Source organism: Malurus melanocephalus, unplaced genomic scaffold, assembly GCF_030028575.1.
Source record: "Malurus melanocephalus ecotype Western Australia unplaced genomic scaffold, MMel_1.1 scaffold_451, whole genome shotgun sequence".
In the NCBI taxonomy this organism is placed as follows: domain Eukaryota; kingdom Metazoa; phylum Chordata; class Aves; order Passeriformes; family Maluridae; genus Malurus; species Malurus melanocephalus.
The window spans coordinates 261,309-283,004 of NW_026623683.1; the positions used below are offsets into that span (position 1 = coordinate 261,309).

Genomic DNA, 21,696 nt, shown 5'->3' on the forward strand with positions numbered 1-21,696 from the left:
CATGTATCAAGCATGCTCCAGCCTTTTTCCTCACTAGAAATACTTAACACTCCATGATTAAACACTTAATGTTATAAACCAGTTTGTTGCTGATCACTAAAAATGCTGGACCAAAGAGTAAAGTTTTTTCTTCAAAACTGTTTGCTTAATCCGCACTCACTGATTCTGCAATCACACTCACAAGACTGGAAACTCATATCCACATACATTCCCAAAGGATTCAAAAAAGAGGCACTGAAAGAGCACAAGGATCTGTCAAAAAGGATCRGACTGTAAGACGAAACTTCATTTTGTGACTGTTTGCAGGATTCATAAAGGTAATGCTTACTCAAGATAGGAGTATCATGGGCTGCTTTCACTGAATTTCTGTCACTCGAGAGCAGAAATCTGAACTGCTGAGTAGATTCACAGGCTGGCAMTCAGCAGTGCTCCCACAGGCTGCTGCCTTTGTCTTCCAATCAGTTAAAACTGGAAAACAATTATAACCTAAGTATTGAGAGGCTCAGAATTCATTATCAAAATGGTCCATGCTAGCATTTCTTTATGAATCTATGAAAATTTTGGTGACATCAAGAATGTTATCAAAACTAAACTGTCTAAAAAAAAGAGTAATTAAACAAGGAACCATTAGTGTAAAATGTCTTAGAAATGTAACTTGTTTGTAAACTTCAGCTGCATTTCCTAATGTGGGTCCTAGCAGTGAATACTGAACTTGAAGCCGTGGGTGGAAACATTATTTATGCTTGGCAAGTTTGTAAACATGGAATGTTTTGTTTTGAAACACTCTGGTGAAGTGCATGGTGTAAGAAGGAAGGTTTTTTTTAATTTCCTCACAGAAGCGAGGATACAATGAAGGTTTCAAATCAGGTTCATTTTCTCCCAAGCCATCCATGATCTGCAATGAAATGGAATAGATGTGTGAAATATCTTTAGCCAATTCACAATTACAGGCAATAACAAGTTCAAAACAACCTCGACAATTCATTCACTGGGTCAGGCTGGCCAGGTTTGCTCACAGTATGAAACAAGCAGGAGGAAGAAAACAGCTTTAAACCTCTAAGAGTTACACTATTGTCTCTAAATGGATAAAGCTGCCATATCAGAGGTCTGTATCTGCTTGGACATGTGCAGTCTGCTCTGGCTCCATCTCAGCCCCAGAAATGCCTGACTCCCCTGACACRGAGTAGTAACAGAACCACACTGCTTCTGAGGGGGAACTGCATGTCTGAATTGATATATACACCTGGGAGAGAACTCAGCTTGTGTACTGCTAACTTGGAGCTCATCAAAAAGTGATTCCTTATCCTGCCCAGGCTCAATTCCTTCTTTTTTATTCTCAAATACCCTTACAAGCAAGCAGTGTTAATTTAGCCATTTTGAGAATGTCTAAGGGCTCCAGTTGATTTTCCTTCCCACAGTACAAACAYGCTGAGCTACCTCAAATTGTAACTGGATTTCAAAGTGAAGTCAAGCAAAATGCATGTTGTTCCTTGATTTCTGTAACACTCACGTGGCCATTGGCTACATCCAGCAGGTCCCGCAGGCGGCAGCCCCTGCTGTGCCTCCTCTCGTAGCAAATGCTGTCCTCCAGGATCACRTAGTCCGTGCCAAAGGAGCGCAGGATGCTGTACACGTCACCGGGAGATCGCTTGGCATAGATCTGGTAAATCTGGAGAACAAGGAAACACAGCTCTAACACACACCACAGCACTGCTACTGCTTTGTTTGCTCTGTCATGACTCCTCTACCTCAAGCCAGACAACTGAGAGTGAGAAACCATGTGAGTGAAGTATTATAGAAACAATCTATAAATGCTTTATTCAGTAGCCACACAGAGTTGTGTGTTATGGCTGTGATGCTGCTGACTACACAACACTGGATGGTGCTGTCAGGCTTTGAGAGGGTCTCAAGTTCAGGCAAGGGTAAGTGGAAAGAATCCCCCCAGCTCTGTGAGCAGTTTCTCAGGRTAGTTTGTATAATGCTGTGTGCTGGTCTGGGAACTGAAGGGAGTATCAGGAAATGCTCCATATGGGTTTAACAGCCCAAGTGGGATCTACTGATGCCACAGTAGCCAAASCAGTGCCCTTGGGGCTAGCTGGGTATCCAGGCACAGAGCTGCTCAGACATACACCAGCTGCCAGAAGTGAGTCAGGASATCCCAAAGCAGRTAAGCCTGGGCCCTGTGTCTGACAGTAAGTTATTCATGAGTAAAGATTGTGATGCYTTTTGCAAAGTGCCACTACAGAGGRCATTTGCTTTCTGGAGTGGAGCCACTGACATGAGCAAGAATTACTTTAAACAGTCAGAAATCTCTTACCTGCCTTGTTCTCTCCCTCAGATTCTTATCCTCATAGTGGGGATGGTTGGTTAGGGTCCGTCCAGTGCACAGTTTGACTCCTGCTAACAGCTGCATGCTCCCAGCAAACACTGCTGTGTTTGGAGTGTTTGACCTAAACAAACATTGATAAGTCTGAGAAAGTTTCTGCARGGGCATTTCTGCAATGTTTGTGACAGATCAGAAGGAAAAAAAAGACTATAAAAGTATTTTTCTGTTTCTCCTCTATTCAGGGAGCAAACTGTTCAAGCAACTATTTTCTTCAAATATGAAGTAGGTAAATTACGACAATAAACTGCAAATAAAAAATTTACTAAGCACTATGAGGAAATTTAAAGAAAACATGATTCTGACAATTTCAAACTATTCCATATTTCATATATTTCTCAGGTTCATAAAGCTTCTGAATATTTATAGGTTTCTATATTCTAATCTTTTAGTATTTCAAGAAACTCATTGTGACTTAGGTTTGTGTCTGATATATCAGGTGCTTTATATAAAATGAATTATTTAATCTGAGTGGTAAAACTTGCTGTTCCTGTCCTGGCATTCACCATTCACTTGGAATGAAACTTTGTTCCATGAGACATTAGTCTTCCTATTCAGACAAACGAGGAAGAGAAACAATGAAAAAGATACCCCAGTTACGAAAAGCTGGGGAGGGGGGATGCAGAAGACGCCAGATAGAAATGTTGTCACTTATTGCTACTGTAACCTGTGAAATTCCAAATAGCAGGATTACTCAAATACCCATAATGAAGAAAATTATTTTTATCACCTTCCCTTTAGTTTACAATCTAAAATATTCGTAAAGACACAATGGAAGGGCAGAGCAAAAAGAAAAAGTGCCAGGCAGTAGACTCTCCTGTAATCAGGGTAATTAAAACTGGTCATGATATGCTGAAGTGTTTTCTAGTGCTTAGTAGGCACATAACCATGGAAGGGGCTATGAAGACTATAACAACAGAACACAGCACACACTAAATCAACTAAAATGAAATTGTAATGTGGATGGGTGCCTAACATCCCCATGTATACACTAAAGTACTCCAGTAACTGTGACACTTTGGGGTGCACTTTAGGGAGCTTTGGAAACTGCAGCTACAGTCASTCATCTTTAAGCTCCACAATCAGCTCAAAAATGTTGAGAGACAAGAATTAAATTTTACTATTGCCTTTCAAGAGATTATGCTTAGCAAATGAATTAATAATTACAAACCCTTCCTAAAAACTCTTGCACTGGTACATTAATCTCGTCTAGGAAAGCCACAGATAGTATTTTTAATAGGCCAGTTTACTGATAGACTAGTTCTTCAACACTTAATAAAACCAGTTTCATTTTAAAGTCTGAAAATATTTAATCTCTAAAGAATTTACTGCTTAAATATTCAAAGCCACAAGTGTCATGAAGTGTATGTTTCATCAAAAGAAATTAATTCCTATTAGAATTTAGTACTATGCAAATGGCATGGCCCTGACAGGCTGTCAGTGAGCACTCATCCCTGGATCTGCAGGAAAGCACAAGTCTGCAGGACTAAACTGCAAAGGACATGGGCTGGACTCACACAGGGATGAGGGACAGCTTAGACACCCAAATAAAAATGATGATTCTTAAAGCATCTTCAGCATGTTTCTGTGTTTATGCCTGGGCCAGGCAACTTCTGCTGTTAAGTAGGTTTCTGTGCTTGTTCCAGATTAGTTCAAATTTTAAAAYCTGTCTGACCATACCAAGGCAACCCTGCTCTTCTGATTGCAGATTTGCACTGTAATGGGCTCTGCAGCAGACTCAAAACTTTCTTAAACCCACTCACACAGCCCCTCCCAACAAGTACCAAGGGCAAAACTACAAGGAAAAAAGTAAACAAAAAAGATAAACCAGCCTGCAGCCTCTTTTCTTTCAAAAGAAAGCTAAAGGAAAGGTAGTAGTGCCCTTTGATCAATAACCTACTGGTAAAACTGCTYGTCAAAAATTTAGAATCACAGAATACACTGAGTTGGAAGGGACTGACAGGGCCCATCCAGTCCAACTCCAGGCCCTGCACAGACACCCCAAAAATCCCACTCTGTCCCTGAGAGCACTGTCTAAATGCTCCTGGAGCTCTGGCAGCCTCGGGGCTGTGCCCATTCCCCGGGGAGCCTGGGCAGTGCCCCAGCACCCTCTAGGGGAAGAAGTTTTTCCCAATCTCCAGCCTAATCCTACCCTGGCACAGCTCCAGCCATTCTCTGTCCCTGGTCCYAGGGAACAAAGATTAGAGCTGCAGCCCCCAGTGAACCTCCCCTCAGAAGATGGATCATGCAAAATATTCAGGATTGCATTCGTCCCCTTTCCAAAAGCATTCACTCCTGCCCAGAAGGGGCGAAATACAACTGAGTGCCTTCTTTACAGGACAGAAGGTGTTTTGCCAGCACTTCCTCCTCCCTGTCCCTTGAAGACAATCGAGTGACCCTCACTTGCTTTTCAAATAACCCCCCTAAGTGCTTTGGTCYTAGGTGGAGTTTAAAATCCAGTGTTCCAGTGAAGGCAGATGTTTCCCTGAGACTCAGATTTACAGGTTTGAAGTCCTAGGAAATTATATTTTTAAACACATCACAGTCCAYATTTTACTGGGCCAGCTCAGATGTTTCAGAGCAGCAGGAGCTACTGGAAGCTCTCTTTTCCTGTGCTCCACTGGCAATGCTCTGGGCAGAGAGCTGGGAGGTGACACCAGGGAGGTGACACAGCCCCAAGCAGTGTCTGCCTTTCCAGTTCCATGCCCAGGAGCCCTTGTGGGTGGCCACTGCTGAGTGCTGGAGAGGCACGAGCAACACGGAGCATTCCCAGGGCCAGGATGATTCCTGAATCCCAGGAAGCTCCTGCCCATGGCCCAGCCTGAGCCAGGCACTGCCCACACTGCTCTGCACCCAGGGCACCTCTTGTGCTGCAAATCTCTGAATGACACTTCTCTATTACACAAAAATGAAGCAATTTTTACAACTGTCTGAGCAAATGATGTATAAAATGAAAGGATAATTTGTTTTTATAGCTCTCTGCCAGGCTCCATACCACACTGCCCAACCTGCAAACAATTTATTCTCTAGGAAATGTCACTAAATAATGACAAGGACTTGCAGGTCAAACTGATTTACATTATGTAATTTAAATGCCATTCCAAGCAGACCTGATGGCATTTTGAACAAATAATCTCATTTATTTTTGAAGCTCTAAGCTTTCAACAAGTTAATTACAGCTGAGCTAATGGGTAAACTAAGCACTATATTATAGYGTAGGAAGCTTTCCTTTACCTTACACTTAAGAATTCAGAGAATTATATAAATGATAAAGAATAACTCATTAAAAATAAAAGGGTTTCACAGGAACTACTTGCACAGACTCTGAAAGTGGTAGTAATACTTTCTTTTAAATTGCTAAAGAATTATTCTGAGCTGGTTTTAAGGAAGCACTAAGGAAGAAATGGCTAACATTGCAATTACAGTTATATCATAGAAATAAAATGGCTATTTCTAGTAAAAGTCCTCCAGAGTTGAACCCTGTAGTTGGCTTTCARAGCCATAAAATCTGACAAGTCTCAGATTATTCCTTTACTAGTGCCTCACTATGGTATGAATCTACAAAGCAAAAGGATTTGAGAAAAGGAGATTCTGAGGAATATGCCATGATAGATTTTTCTTTTTCTTTAAAAGAAAATCCTTTTATTTGCAGAATGCAATATTAAAATATCACAAGTTTAGCTGCAGATGATAGGCAGTAAAGCATATTCAGTCACACTGTCATGGTTCTTTTTTTTCCCTCTGGTTTGGAAAGACTGAAAATGGCAAAAATGGAAAATGACAGCCACAAAGAAAGAGCAACAAGATGCGTTTTTGTTAGTCCCAGTCTCAATTTTAGGCATGCAGATTATGCTCACATAAAGAAGTGCACCTACACATTTGGTATAAACCTACTTCTCAGGCACCCTCAAGCTCATGCCTGAAATTTTGTGACAAGTCTGTCTGACAAAAACCCAAGAATTTAAGAACAACAATAAAAAAAAAAAAAGGAAGAAAAAGTGTAATGTTGCCTTTAAAGTCTGGAACATGTGTTTAGTGTGATTTCAGTGTGATTACCCTTAAAAATCAATCATGTAAATAATAGAGTTAGAATTTAAACCTGGCTTGAAATTAAAATACAGCCATTAATATAAATTATTATAAATAACTAAATGAAAGAACCACCATGGAAACATGGGTGTTTCATTTGCATAACCTTAGGAGCCTTTTGGAAATTTGTGGGGTTTCCACTAATATCCAAATTTGCGTGCTTGCCCCCACACACTGGTTCAGGTACAGCTGACATCCAACAATGCTCTGCCAAATCTCAGTCTCAGTTAACTTTTCCATTGTTTTGTCTGTTGCCCAAGATTTCTAAGGACTTTTTCYGTGAGTTTTGGCAACTGCCATTGAAATATACCACAATTCTTGACAGRTTTCCCCTTTAAAGGCAGAAGACATTGCTTCTTTAACACTTACCAGAAGTAAACAGAGTAGGGAAGTTCACGCTATTGATTTGCTCATTCTACTGATATTCTTCCCCATCTCACAAATGAGCATGTTGTTCCTGTTGTCTTAGGGAGAAAGACCAAAACTAAGAATTTTAATGTACCTCCCAGCTGGGAACAGAGCTGTGAACTATCCCTGGAGCACTGGCTTCTTGACTTTTTTGTTTAAAAAAAGCTAAGAAAATGAGGTGGTGGGTAGGAAAAAAAGCAGAAGACTGGGATGTGCAAGATCATTATGTAAAAAATTGTGCTCTGCAATTGTACAGATACAAACCAGTAGATCTTCCTGAAAATGCTGTGGCAATTTTAGTGAGGGGAAGAGTAAGAAATAAATCTGCAGACACTTCACAGGGGACAGACTAATAGCTGGCCATTATTCAGATTGTATATTTGGACAAGTTAATATGCATTTAGAGCTAAGCAGACAGAAGGGTTTTCTTGTTGTGGAGAGATTGCAAGACAGATGAGTTATTCCTAATTCACTGCTGTACATGACAAATTAGAGCTTTTCATACTGAGTTTTAATAATGAATGATTAGTTCCTGACACCAGCCTTGACAGGTCATTAACTACAGCACAACTATCAAGTGTTAGTATAGTAAAAGAGTTCTCTTACACATCAAACTTAACAAAATCTGTCCYACTTTGAGAAACTTACCATAAATTTTGTTGACTGGTATTTAAAGCATAGATAATTAACTCTTCTTTACAGGAATAATGTTTCTAAATACAATAAATTCTAAGTAAAAAAATGTCCCTCTGTAATTGTCTGTCATGACTTGAAATGAAGAGATGACAAGCACCAGTTTAGCATTCTCAGCACTAAGAACACATGAAAAATTATTCTCATTGGAGCCAGTCAAATCAAGTTCGTGGCTGGGAATAACTCCACATGCATATTTTATGTATAAATCTATATATAACTCTATATATTGCACACAGGAGACCTGAACTATCAGACATTTACCATCTTTTAATAAAACAGTAGTGCTAAATGGAACAGGCTGGTAAACATTAGTCACAAAAACATGTCAATAAGGCTGCAAAGATTCTAAATGATGGAAAAAATCATGGCTTGCTTTCAAAATAAGTCAGTGAAGGCTTGTAATATATTTTACTTCTAAATTACTCCTTCTAGTTTATGGATTAAAGAAAAATAACATTATGGAGTGTAAATATGTTGCTATGGGGAGAAAAGGCTGGGTGACTAGTTTCACTGAAGTTCATTGCAGATGAAGGAAATACTCCAAGGAAATACTTCAAACAGTTCAATATTTAATGTTGTATATTCAGATTTACTTTCAGAATGTTTTCCTCCATAACATGAAACCCATTTTCTTTTTCTAAAATCATTGCCAGAGTTGCAAATAAATACAAGTCCCTGGAATCTCCCTGCTGAGAACTTAACCTGAAAGTTTTTGGTGGTTACTATATGTTAATAGGGAACCTTTTAAGTTCACAGCCCTCCAGAGAACATCCTACCTGGCCTTTTTTTCTCAGTATCTTCTATATGCAGTGTTCCAAACTGTTTCCACCTAAAAAAATACCTTCCTATRCTCTGTGGGAAAGCAGAAGTGATGAGGTGGGGTTGGAATGATGAACTCACACTCCTGAAAGACTTTGCATCTACGCTTGGCTATGAGAAGCTCATGTTCAATTAAAAATATTTTGTTTGCAGTTTGGAACACATGCTAGGATTAATTCTAGCAATGCATAAACAATTTAGATTGTTTCAGAGTCCAAGAAACAGACTGCAGAGTACAAATTTTCCAGCACTGCATCCAAGAGTTTTAACATTATAGAGTTGAGAAGGACATCAGTTTGGGGGGTGGGAATTAAAATTATTTCACTGCAAAGGTCTATTATTATAAAGAAGAAGCTATAATACAATGAGATAAGCTTGACACCTCCAAATTTACCTCTTTTGGTTGGGAAAACCACGTGTCCTTAAGGGAGAAAAGGGATCAGCTGGTTCCCTGATGCACGTGGAACACAGCAGTGATACTGAACCAGAGCATGGAGCTGCTCTCCACAGCTGCTCATATCCAACCTCCTGCTAACCCACTCATCCTAACTATCCCCACGGGTCACCAGAGTTCATTGATGAGCTGTGACAAATAAGGAGAACACTATAACTAAGAACATTAGATCTACACAAATAGCATTTAACTTAAATAGAGAAAAAATCCTCTTACTTAATCCAGTTCATCAGCTCCACAGTGTCTGGGTCATAGAACTCTCTCAGCTCTGATAGTTCATCCATTATTCCTGGCCAGAACTAAAATGGAAACAAAACAGAACAACCTGAAGACAGAATGAACAAAACAARTTCTGAATGCTGAAATGTATTACTTCCTCTTTGCTGGCAACTATCCTTGTCCAGCTGTTGGGTAAATGGCAAGACACAAGGGTATCTATCTACCCTTCCAGGAAGGAGAGGTGGCTGTCACAGCAGGATGAACACCATTTCAGAATTTGAGATCTGCAGCTCCTGCCAGATGACCAGCAGGACCAGAACTGTGATAAGGAAAGGCCCCAAGAATTAACATTGAGTTTGGAAAGGAAATGCAAAATTAAATAAATAAAAGGTAGGAAATCTGTATCAGACRTAAACATCATTAGATGTGCTCTGGATGCCATTAATGGTATTTCAGAARTCTGAATTAACAGAGAACCACTGAAGGCAAAAATAAAACTGTGACTGAATGACAACAACGGATAAACCTTTAGGGGCAAAGCATTTCAAAATTTACTGCAGATAAAGAATACATAAATCAAATTTTGAGCAGAGAAAGAAGGAGGCAGATTCTGAAAAGCTTAACCCTTCCCCCCCAAAAGCTAAGGGAGCAATGATTTGTTTAAGTGTTTATTGTTTAAGCCAATGAATATTCTAGGGCAGAAGGGAGCAATCAAGGAAGATAAAGACAATGCTAATGACAGATCRCTGTGCATCAGTCTTTACTGAGGATGCTATGGTGAAACCTATTCCAAACCTTATCCTTTAGATAATAAGGATTGCTGGTTTGAAAACTGAAACTCTCCTGGAAAAACKGTAAGAAAACCCACCTGATAATCTAAAAAGCCATAAATCATCCCGTTTATATAAAGCTCATCCAAGAGTTCAGGAGGAATTTGAATGTGGTGCTGCTGAGCCCCTTAGCAAACACAGCCATTCTTTTACTAAAACTGCAATTAGGTGGCAGGACTGGGGGCAGGAGCTATAATTGGGACTATTAAGATACTCACTGATTTAACTGTTTACTTGCTACACCTGGTCAAGTACTCCTGGCAYGGCCCAGATGGAGCCATGGCAGCATCACAGCCCTGGGGAAGCTCTGGGAAGTACAGCAGTGTAACAGATGTATTTCTACTCTTCAGAAGCTTTCTCAGAGATTAGTAAATTCAGCTGTTGTGAAATAAGACTGTGGAGTCTCATAATGAATCAAAATTTCCTCTCTTTGTTACTTAACTGCCCTGAATAACTAAACATTCTGAGAGCTTGGGGTCCTTCAGGGTCGAGGCAGGAGCAATGGCTTTGCTTTTCAGTCATTGCAACCTGCCCTGTAACCTCTGGAGGATCCAGGGATACAGCTCCCTGCGAGTGCAGGAACTATTTCACAGCATTCACTCTCCGGAGGTTTTTAAAGTTACTTCAACTTCTGAGGACAAGCAATTTCCACTGGAGGAAAATGTTGGTAATGGGGTTTGCTAYTACTGAATTGAAACATTTCCAGATTATGTTAGAGCCAAGAGAAAACTAAGGAACTTCAGGAGTTCCAAATACAAGAGAATTACAAAAGAAATAAAAAGTAAAGCATACAAAAATATGGACCAATAACACAGAAGTTTGTTTTGTAAATCAAGTATATGTCAGATTGAGGAAAAAGTGTACAGTGATACCARGAGAGGATAAAAAGAACAGATGGAGCATATCAGGTATGTAACAAACTGCTCAGAAGAGTGAGGGAAATGTAAAAGAGATTTCCAAATTGTAGCAGTACTTGTCTCTGGGGTCAAAGACTTCAGAAAATAAACGAGTTGTCAAGTGGCTTAATTAGTCCTAAACTGTAGCTGTTCAGTGTAGCCAAAGACTGCTCMGATCGTGGGTCTATGCTGCAGTATGTACTGAAATAAATGTCCATGTTTGGAGCAAAAGGACTTGGCCATGATGAAGATAAAAATGCAGCTGGAGAAATTAAAGGAATGGASAGTTTACTAGCAAAGAGAAATCAAGATTATTTGGCAAACCCAGGAATTAGAATGCTCAAACTTGAGAGCTCACCTTAAATACCAACAATTTATTCAGGAATGACTGACATAAAACCACAAATTGATGAGTATKATTGTGAATTTAAAATACAATGAACACAGATAAAGATGAAATCTATCTACAAAGTGTAAGAAGTGAAACATAAAYACTACTTGGTACTGCATTATGTATGTGTTATCTGCAGCACAGCTAAAGCATGCATGGAAATACTTCCAATGTTTTGCACTATATTAATGAGGAAGACATGTATAGAGAAATACAGATGTTTTACAGGTCTCAAAACATCCTGTACCTGAAATCTGAAAGAAAGCCAGCTTTGTAGCTGCATCTGCATCTCAATAAATTATTGTTCAAGTGATGTATTTGGGGCTGTAGTAACCACATGCTTCAAAAGAAGCTTTCATTAGCTTATTGAGGATTAGGTTAATAATCCCATAAAAGTCCTATTTTGAGGAACTGCACTGTAGAATAGTTCTTCTGACAAATGTAACAGATAATGRAACACCAAAAATTTTCAAGAATATAGCCCTGATGACCAGTTAACTTTGTGGTGTACAGARAAACTGTCCTTGCAATCTGAGCAGTGACTGAACAGATAAATTCTTGTCTGGAAAAGAGAAAGAGAAATCTCTTTTCCAAAAATCTCCTTCCACTGTCTAAGGTTTTAGGGAGAGAATGTAAAACCACTTCTCATAGAAGTAATGGGTACTTTCTGGACCTCTCTGTAAGAATTCCTGTCTGACCACTGCCAGGGAATGTGGGACATGTGCTGAGCTGGGTCCTTTCCAGCTCAGAATATTCTGTGATCTCTGAGGCATCTCACCAACTCGTTCAGCTTTGCAGAAAAGACCCCCAGAGACATCCACTTCTCTGTAGCTCAACTATAAGAACTGACTCAGAACCACTCAGAGATGATGAATTTCTCACTCCCACTGAGAAATTTGAAAAACATTATTTTTAATGTCAATAAAAACTATTTCCTCTATTTAGAAGAAACACAAAAATTATGCTTTTCAGGCAGACTGAGCAGAACTAATGACTGCTCTAAAGCCCATGAAATCAGTGGTTTCTGTTGACTTCAGAATTGAATCTGACAGGATGTAGGAACTTTACATCTGCTCATGAAGAGTGGAAGGAAAATTATTCCTAGTGATCTGTCACATTCAACTATCAGAATGTCATGCTCTTGGTATCTCCCATGTCAAAAGAAATTGCATTGTTTGTGTCATATTCAGGGATGATGCAAATTACTTCCCTAACCAGCACATCAGTGGACAAAGAAAGTCCTAAAAAGTCCTCRAACAGAATAATAAGACAATTTGAGTAGAAAACAGTATTTTTTTGACTTTGTGTTTGTTTTATCAGGGGGAACACACTACTGGAGTGAACTCTTATTAGTAGCTTTTTTAACTGTTATGCTTTACTACTAATTTCATTAATACTATTTAAAAGGCAATCTTGTGTTTCTCTGAAGGAAATTATTTAACAAAAATTTTCAACTCAGATCAGTTTTTGCAGAAACAATAGTAGAATCTGAATCTTTTATCTTTGTGAACATAGATTACAAGCATGGTTTGCCCATTTAGTGTTCTAAATCTCACTGCTGACAGATTGATAATCTTGTATATGTTATTGATTTAAGTATGTTTTATATATTTACATTAAAGTGTTTGACAATAGAAATATTYTCTTTCTAGAACAGACAGATGACAACACAGGTATTTGACCATTTAATAATTCCTGTACTTTAAAACTGAGGCACAGCAGTATAGAATATTATTTGTGCTCCTACAATAAATCATTACACAATGTGACAATCTGCATATTATCCACAACTTAGTTAAAAACAAAAGAGACAACTCCCATTTCCATAAAATTACGCACTTAAATAACACCTGTTACTTACATATTCAGTGAAACAAACATTTGTGCCTGTGAACAAATACTKTGGATCAAATAAGCCAAACCTTCACAGACAATTTCATAGGCACAAAGGTCCTTCCTTGCACTTCGGTAGTTTATCCCCATTTTTAAAATTAAGTTACAAATCTTGTATGTAGTTATTAATAAAATAACGCCATTCTATGAGAAAATTCCATACAACTAAAAAAATGCCAAAACATTGAGAAAAAATTTCTTACCTTATAYGAAATGTACAGTAATGTAATTATTGGTATAGAATACTTAATCACCTGTGTCTAAGAGAAATTGAAAAAAAAATTGGTTATTTTGATGATACAYTTAAGAGTTAATTTTTAATGTCTTGACATCTGAAATATTTAACATGTAGTTGAATTTATAGAATTTTAAGACCACATTCTGATTTTGTTTTCAAGTAAAACCCTAATTACAGATCAATCACAAAAGATGAATTTATATTTTTAAATCTACATCCTACAAAATGGAAATACTCTCATTCAGTATAATTGAAAAGGTCTTCTCAGACTGTTGATGATATCTTAATATGGAGCCTTTTTTAGTAAAATTGTSGTTATTTTTCGTAGCCACATCTATATTGCCATCTAGTGTATTCCAATGGAATTGTTTAGTATAGAAACCACTAGAAAAAATATTTTACTTACTAAATTTACACAAATGTACAGCAAAGATACCTGGTTTAAGAGAACTACAAACAATATTCAACTCTGAGACTTGAGTTGGTTTAGATATGGTCCAAAACCCACTGGATGAAGTTCTGGAAGTCCCCTGCTCACCCTCTGGGATGTGTAGAGATGGAGACACTTCAGGAAAAGTTTCCAAACCTCTGTACTGCACAGGCCAAAGGATGCAAATACACACATGTGGGATGTCCAGAGGTACTTCATTCTGGAAGGACAGATGTTTTCATGATCATCTGGAGCTCTGCAAAGCTGTTTGATCAGAGCATCTAGAGAAATTCTGAACACAATTTTCTTGGACATTCAGGCTTCTGAAATAAYGGAATACAAGACTAACTTTGCACTTTGCTATGTGCTCTTGAGAACATCTTTGTTCCCAATTTTCCATTCTTTATGGCAGAACTTTGGGAAATGCCTCAGTCTGTAAGTAGAAATACACCAGGGAGRGAAACAAGGTTCATGGTCCTGTATAGTCTGTGGTCAACATTTTACACTCACGTAGAAATATACTCAGTCATCTAAACAAGCTGTTAGTAGTATTAAAATATACCTCATTGTGCTTAATGCCAGACATCCAAAAAGAACTGTGTGAACTAAGCTGTAAGCAGCATCAGGCCTCAGTGTTACTGTGCATTCTTCCATTTTTCCCTTTGGCTGGACTTGATTTGAACCACTGAGTGGAGAAATAAACAGTGTTATATTAAGTTCTCTAATGTACTTCATACAGTTATCTGCATTTTCAAAAGCATTGAATCCTGAGGCTGGAAAGAAGCACCATTACTATCAGATCACAATCTTCTATCGTATTTATGATATAATTTAGCCTGATGCCACCAATTTGATGCAACATCAAGTATTTCTTTAGCTCCAACAGAAAGTTACTTATTCTGCCTGATTTCTCTATACACCCTGCTCTTCAGTAGCTGTGCAAAGCAATCCTGTATATGCTGCTGTATTCACCTGTCAGTTCCTTAGCCAGCTCAATTGAGAAAAGTGTGAATTATCTTTAAACTGTATTTACCTGAGGTTCCTAAAGGCAACAATCACAGMTGCTACTGTCAGAAGGAAGAGAACAAATCCATAGACATAAAAAAGTAATGTACTGGAGAGTCTCGAAAAAGTATTTAAAGGTAGTAAACCAAAGGCTTCTTCACAAAGATACAGATTAGCATCAAAATCTCTAAAAAAAAAAAAGAAAAAAAAAATCCTTATCCATCATGTATTTTATAACTTGATGTCAAAAAGGATCAAATTTCCTTCTTTTCCCAAGAAATTATAAGGTTACAGTTGTGCAAATTATTATAAGGRCAAGTATAACATAAACATGAAATAAAACTGTGATTTATTACACACATTTGAAATAAGAACAACCTGAAGGCTTCAATTAAAGAAGTCAAACAGAAAAGCAAAAACCCCTTTTTTCAATTAAAGAAGTCAAAAAAAACCCTGCAGCTAAATCATACCTTGTTGCCCCAAATCCAAATTTTGCTTTTARGAATTTGAATATATGTTCATCTGACTCAAGATTAAGTATTTTCTACAAAGTGAGGAAAGAGAAAGGAAGTTATATTTTTAAACATCAAAAATSTCACAAAGTAAACAGCTTTTTCCATCATTTAAGTAAAACTGTAAAGCAACTGTCAAGATTACTAAAATGGGTGTTTTGCAATCAAAGCAGCATTCAGTTTTAACTACATTCGTTGAAAAGAAAATTCAATCAAAAACTTTGCAAATTCTCAGCAGTATAGAGCTGTAACTGTTACAAAATTACAAACTATTTGGTGYTAATTTATGAAGTTTTCAAATCCATATATCAAAGATTAGCAAAATGGTCTTTAATTTCTAAAATGTAGTTTCTGAGATGCAGAGAAATCTCACTGCAATTTTTATTTAATGGTATTACTGTAGATGGTTACAAAAATATAATTTTTTTAACAAAATATAATTTGTAACTKTTGATATTAAAAATTGCCTACCTTAATAAATTTATTTATTAGGAGAGTCAAGCACAAGACTAATAGAACATGGAGGATAAGTTTCCCAAGCCGTTTAAGCAAGCCACCCTTTTTTAGGTTTTTCTAYAAAGAAGAAAATATTAGTATTTCAGCCCTTTTTWAAARTGTATTTGGAAYWAATACAAAAAGCATYAAAGCATTTGAAACAGCTRATCTGCTGATCAAACCCAAATTAKWWTWRGGKYMMMWWARSMAAAAAAGGATACAGAACCAAGTACYCAGAATAAAGATACATTTCTTGCACAAAACTGAAGGGACAAMATCATGAAAGCTTTGATCTGGCAGTTTTGGATGCAGCCAAACAGCCTTCCTTTGGCAGTTCCCTATTACATTTATAGAGCCTAYTCCCTTAATTTCCATAATATGTGAGCCTTTTGAAATGCCTACTCATTACACCTTCCACCTAAACACAGCAAAAGTATCTTCTGGCTCTGTCAGTTGATAGGATTTTGWGCAATTTTCCAGGTACAAACCCCAGATCAAAAGGAACTGCTCACAGGCAACTGCGAATAAATGCAGACAACAGGAATAGCCCTGCAAACTCCTTTATTGTAGTCAAAGGCTGTCAGCAATGCCAGTGTGAGAAAAAAGGGAACTGTAACTACAGTAAAAAAACCCTAATCTTTGAAAAAACACTGAATTTCAGGAAGCTGAACTCAACATGAGCCTAGCTGTTACAGATTATTTTGTTGGAGGCAGATCCATAAATTCAAGCCAAATTCTGCTGAAACAGGTGTAAAGTCCATTTATGCAATTTTTTTTTCAGGATCCAAACTGCAGCTTGCACAATCATTAAAGTTAATAGCAGTCATAGAATTAGGATGTCTGATGTGCTTGGTTAAGCTGCAGTTAGTGTAATGGAATTCATTAATTGATCAAGCAATGTTTGGGTTGCTTTATGCTATAGTAATTCCTCTAATTAGTATTGGTAAATTAAAATTATAATGCATATAAATTACTCATTTACACACATACACACATATATAAATATTCTTTATTTAGTACTACAGAAATATTTTGGTACCKACCTGGATTGTTCTTGCTATTAGGACAGAAACATTAAAACTTATAATTAAGGATCCAAGAATCATAGAATTAAAGAACTGTAGGACACAGACCAGTAGTAATCCAGAAAGCTGAATGATATAGAGCCATGTAACCTGTAACAATAATGAGATTTTTATGTCTACCAAACTTTACAGTCACAGCTGATTTTCTCTGAATATGSTTTATAATTTTAATAATTTTATAATAATATAAATTATTTTTGCAAAGAATCAATCATCTTGCAGTAAATCCTTACATTTAAAGCCATGACTATAACCTTTTTATATTTATATCCAGAGCTACTTAGTTAATATTTTATGAACATTTTATACCTAAGGAAATGTGATCTTGTAATCAAGCAGGAAAATTATATAATCGCAGTGTGAGGAAAATATTAACTACTTAATATTTGGAAGATGTTTTTATTTTCTTTAGTCCAGGAAGTGTTTCTTTAACCTCTGTGATGTCTTTATGACTAAAGAGTTCTGGGTCAGTGCAGTCCAGCAATGAARCATCACCTGCCTTCTCAAACTTTTCAGTAATAGTTCAGTATAATCCCTTTCAKGTTACGCTAAACTATTATGAGTGTTCAGTGTTCATTATTAGTGTAAATACCAGCTGGTTTTCTGACACAATGGTACCAAAACATACATTTTACCTCACACAAATACCCTGAGTTCAGTCTTGTATTACAGCAGTGGTGTAAATCAGTACCAAAGTGCCCAATAAGCTCCAACAGTTTTAAGTAGCACTTAAAAATAATAGTATAGTGTAAGAGTGGTGTGGGTAAGTCTGTTTTGGTGTCATTCAGGATCAAGCTGGTAATTTGCCAGCTTTTAAGGTAGCGAACCAGTCACATGAAATGTTGACTTCAGTTTGCCGTTGCTGAGTTCAGAAATTTAAATAAGCCACATTTATCTTGATATGCAGCCACTATACTAATTTTCAGCTAAATTAATACAATCAGTTAAGTTCAGACTGCTTCAAATTTAAAATGAATTTACATGATTTACTCTTCATCCTGCTGTAACCCTTCTTAAAGTTAGAACCTTTTCCAACCCATGCAAGCTTTTACCAGGGCTAAAATGATCTAAATGTGTAGAACTTCACAGCAACATTAATGTCAAAGATAGAGTTTTCATCTACAGTACATTTCTGTTTTGTAAGACTGACTGTCAGTGATCCCTGACCTTCTTAGTAAGACTTGTTTCATTTTTTGGCTTATCCAGCTCAGCAACACAGCAGGGGCAATGCTGTTGTTTCGTGGYGAATGTCAGTGTAGGCAAGACAGCTGCTTCTCCCCAGCAACCTGGTGCTCTGCTTCCCCCTCCTTGTGCTRCAGAGCTTGCCCCTGACTGGCAAACAAGGATGCACAATGCTTGAGGCAAAATTCAGCACTGCTAAGACTTCAGCTTACACAAAGATTTCTTGTGGTACTTTTTCTTCTGGTGACTTTGAGAGGCCACGCAATAGCTGTGATATCAGGGCAACTGTTAGGATGGTGTTTGAAAGTGTCAAATAGTGTCTAAGCAAAAGTAGACACACATTAAATAGACGTAAACTACATAAAGTGAAAAAAAACCAGAAAGGGTGTCGTTTTGCTCATTCATTTTTACACTTGCAGGATATATACTGTGATTACTTCAAAGCACACTGTATAATCTGTATTATTCTGGGCATCCATGCCACTGGTTAGGAAAATGTCTTCAAAACTGTTGGCTTTATGAAGGCAAAGAAACAGAAGTTGGTTACTTCCAAACAGAAAGTTACCTTTGCTGTGGGAAGCATGTCCAAGSAGTCCAGTATGAATAATGCCAATGCTTGTATCAACAACATAAACTGGTTAAATTGCCAAGTCAGGCTGAAGAGAAACGTTGCTATGAATACAACCATAAGTGTGAGTCTCTGGAAGGAGGGAACAMAGTTTTATTGAACTTCATAGTTTCCTTTGTTAAAAACACACAGTCAAGCAAAAAGAAACCCCAACAAATACAACCAAACCCCACTTTAATTTGGTTATTTTAAATCCACTTTTAAAACATTGAGTTTTCTAACTGCAATAACAGCTTGGAGGATAACACTTTATAGTTACAAATTCTTGATTTATGCCTGTATTTTATCACTCTAATACCACTTGCAAGAAAAAAGTGAGATCTCAGATAGTTTCAGCCCTCAGATTAACAAGCAATATGTGTTTTACTGTGCCATAAATAGCAGTTACTTGATCAAACYGAGGAGTAGTAACTAAAGAACTGATTGTCAAAGAAACTGTATCACCCATTTAATTCTTGCAGATCAGGACAGTTTTCTGTTACTAATTTATTTGTGTTGTACTTGTGAGAAATACTCACTTCTTGCACAGGCTGTAAATGAGTTCTGAGGAGGTATGTGATGGCTGCTATCTGAACAGCAAAGAATGGCAGGGCCCAGTTCTCTCTTAAAGGAATGGTGAATTCTACCCTTGTGGTATCTACTCTGTACAAAACAAAGAGTTTCACAAATTTAAAATAAAGACAACACTTGGTGACACACAGCTTGCAATGACAGGCATCTTTGTGCTATTTTAACTCCTTATTTATAAAAATGGAGGCTCTACACTCCAGTTCCTTCAACACACCTGGCTCTGAAAAAAAAAAAAAAATCACTACGAAGCTTCTGCAAGTTATCCATTTTTTCTGCATCTCAAATGATGTACTTCAGCTTCACTTACTGTAAAAAAAAATATACTGTGGATTACTTCTTACTTATGTAGCACAGCTTGGGTAATTGAAAAAATAAACCCCAAACTCAACGCACCCCCAAAATCCAGCTTGTGGATTTTCACCACAGCTCATTTTACTTATTTTTTGGTTTGCAAATGCACATGTAAGAATATAAACAAAATATAATCTTCACTGTGRTCCAATGCCCTGAGTTTGAACACAGCTGAATTGGTAATTTTGGTCATTTTCTGAAGCTCTTGAACATAAAAGTATGCGATGGAAAAATTCCCCAAAGAACAGTCATTTAGAAAATCTGAACTACAAGTTAAAAAACARTTCTCTTTTTCCTGGTGTAGAGAAAATGTTTGCTAAAAAAGAAAGTAAGCAACATATCTGAGACATGCTTAGCTGGAGGAAACAAGTGTGTAAATGGAGTTACTCAGTAGCCTCCAGTGTACTTCATCTGGACAGAAAGTCTTCATCCAAATCCATTCCATGCATTTATTGTGTTTGCATAAAGGAGAACAAGCTCTCATTGTTCATTAATTATTAGAAAGATGGACAAATTTGCTCCAAATATTCTATAAATGGAGGAGATGRCCTTGTGAAAGAAATGTGTGAAATAGTGTACATTGCATGTGGCTTTTAATTACTTTTGTTCTTGAAGAAAGAAACATCTTGCCTCCATACACCTATAATTATTCTGTAGTGGATGTGCTTGCAGATAAATTCCTTTAGAGCTGCTCATTAACATATCAAACATTTCTGGTAGAACCAAGACTGCACTTTTATTTTCTTGATTAATTTACAGATAACAGCCTATGTCACCAGTCTTTGCTTCATGCCAGCAGCTTATTTCTGGCATAAAGCCAGTTCTTAGGTTTTTATCTCCAAATTGATAATTCTTCAAGTGATAAAGCASTAGAACAGCTCAATTACCACCTCTTTCCTCTGAGGCTTAGTGCAGGAGATATTTACAGGAACAAGGGAAGAGAGGAGCTGGACTTCTGATGAGCTGAGGCTTTTAGATGGAACCCCTGGAGGTGAGGTGTGGGGCACTGAGGAGGCACCTGAAGGGCTTATATTGCACATGTCTTTAACACCTGAGAGATCCAAGGCTAGGGTACATCATCTGGAGCTCCAGACACATCTGAAAGATGTAGACCCCTTTCAGAGACCAGTTTAAGACATAATTTTCTACTCAAACTTCATGAACCTTTCATTTCTGATTATTTTATAATTATTTTGTAATTATTTTGTGTTATTTAAACATTTTTTTTTCCATTTTCTGGCTAACTGGAGGGAGGCCTTGTAGTTTCATGTTTTGTATAATTAATCATGCAGTTGGAGGTTTAATGCCCTACCTTTGAAACTAGGTACAATTTTAGAAAGATTGAATGTTTAATCTCACTTACCTGTTTGTAATATACCAGCAAGCTGCCAACAACCCTGAAAGCCATGTTCCACTAAGAAGCCAGCTTGTTACATACAGAGCAATGACATAAACTGCCTGAAGTCCAAACAAAGTGTAGATATAAAAATAAACAGGCTCTAGGTATTGCTGTAAAACACAAGAATACTGATGTTGACATTAAAACACTCATGGGGGGATTATACTCAGTATGAATTAGGTTTGGCTTTTACAAATTAAAAAGGTAACAGGAATATTTCTAATTAGAAAATATCTACAAAGGGGAGCTATGATTCACTGCGCAATCTTCATAATGCACTTACAATCTAAAGCCATAAATAAATGCCTACCTGAATTGGAAGAATCCTATACAGAATGCTGAGAAACACCTCCTGGTAAACATTCATTCTTTCAAGTATGTTAATTGTCCTCACAGATTCAGTTTTATTGTCATATACTAAACCATGTAAACCTTAATGATAAAGAGAAATTGAAATAGGAGATTGTCATTTTCCCCCTCCATCTTCATTTGAACAGTGAATAACTTTTCAAAGGTATTTTAGGATCTCTCATCAGAAACTGCAAACTTTGAGTCAACGATTCAGAACACATTACCTCTGAATCAACATGACCTTCTGAGGTCTTCAGTTTCCCTGCTTCAAATGTGACTCACAGTGCTAATTCAAGTACTATATATTTAGTAGTGTATAAAACATTTATTTTTATACTTCCATCCCCAGCATAGAATCTGTGGTACATTCTG

General features: G+C 37.3%; 1 protein-coding gene across 3 annotated transcripts in view; it reads right to left on the reverse strand.

Moving 5' to 3' along the window:
* Positions 1-604: 604 nt before the first annotated feature.
* DPY19L3 (dpy-19 like C-mannosyltransferase 3) overlaps positions 605-21,696 on the reverse strand; it is a 30,573-nt gene continuing 9,481 nt past the window's right edge. Inside the window, exons 5-19 of one of the 3 annotated variants that reach the window (XM_057380379.1) lie at positions 21,284-21,405; positions 20,938-21,083; positions 19,172-19,295; positions 18,591-18,725; positions 16,802-16,933; positions 15,735-15,836; positions 15,222-15,295; positions 14,780-14,938; positions 14,309-14,431; positions 13,855-13,966; positions 13,282-13,338; positions 9,066-9,148; positions 2,318-2,450; positions 1,511-1,669; positions 605-895 (exon numbers count right to left, since the gene is read on the reverse strand). In XM_057380379.1, coding sequence (XP_057236362.1) covers positions 734-895; positions 1,511-1,669; positions 2,318-2,450; positions 9,066-9,148; positions 13,282-13,338; positions 13,855-13,966; positions 14,309-14,431; positions 14,780-14,938; positions 15,222-15,295; positions 15,735-15,836; positions 16,802-16,933; positions 18,591-18,725; positions 19,172-19,295; positions 20,938-21,083; positions 21,284-21,405 — 1,823 coding nt within the window. In that variant the 3' untranslated portion in view covers positions 605-733. Of the gene's footprint in view, positions 896-1,510; positions 1,670-2,317; positions 2,451-6,624; positions 6,937-9,065; positions 9,149-13,281; positions 13,339-13,854; positions 13,967-14,308; positions 14,432-14,779; positions 14,939-15,221; positions 15,296-15,734; positions 15,837-16,801; positions 16,934-18,590; positions 18,726-19,171; positions 19,296-20,937; positions 21,084-21,283; positions 21,406-21,696 lie in introns of those variants that run through there. The other 2 variants (XM_057380380.1, XM_057380381.1) reach the window with 2 other exon arrangements.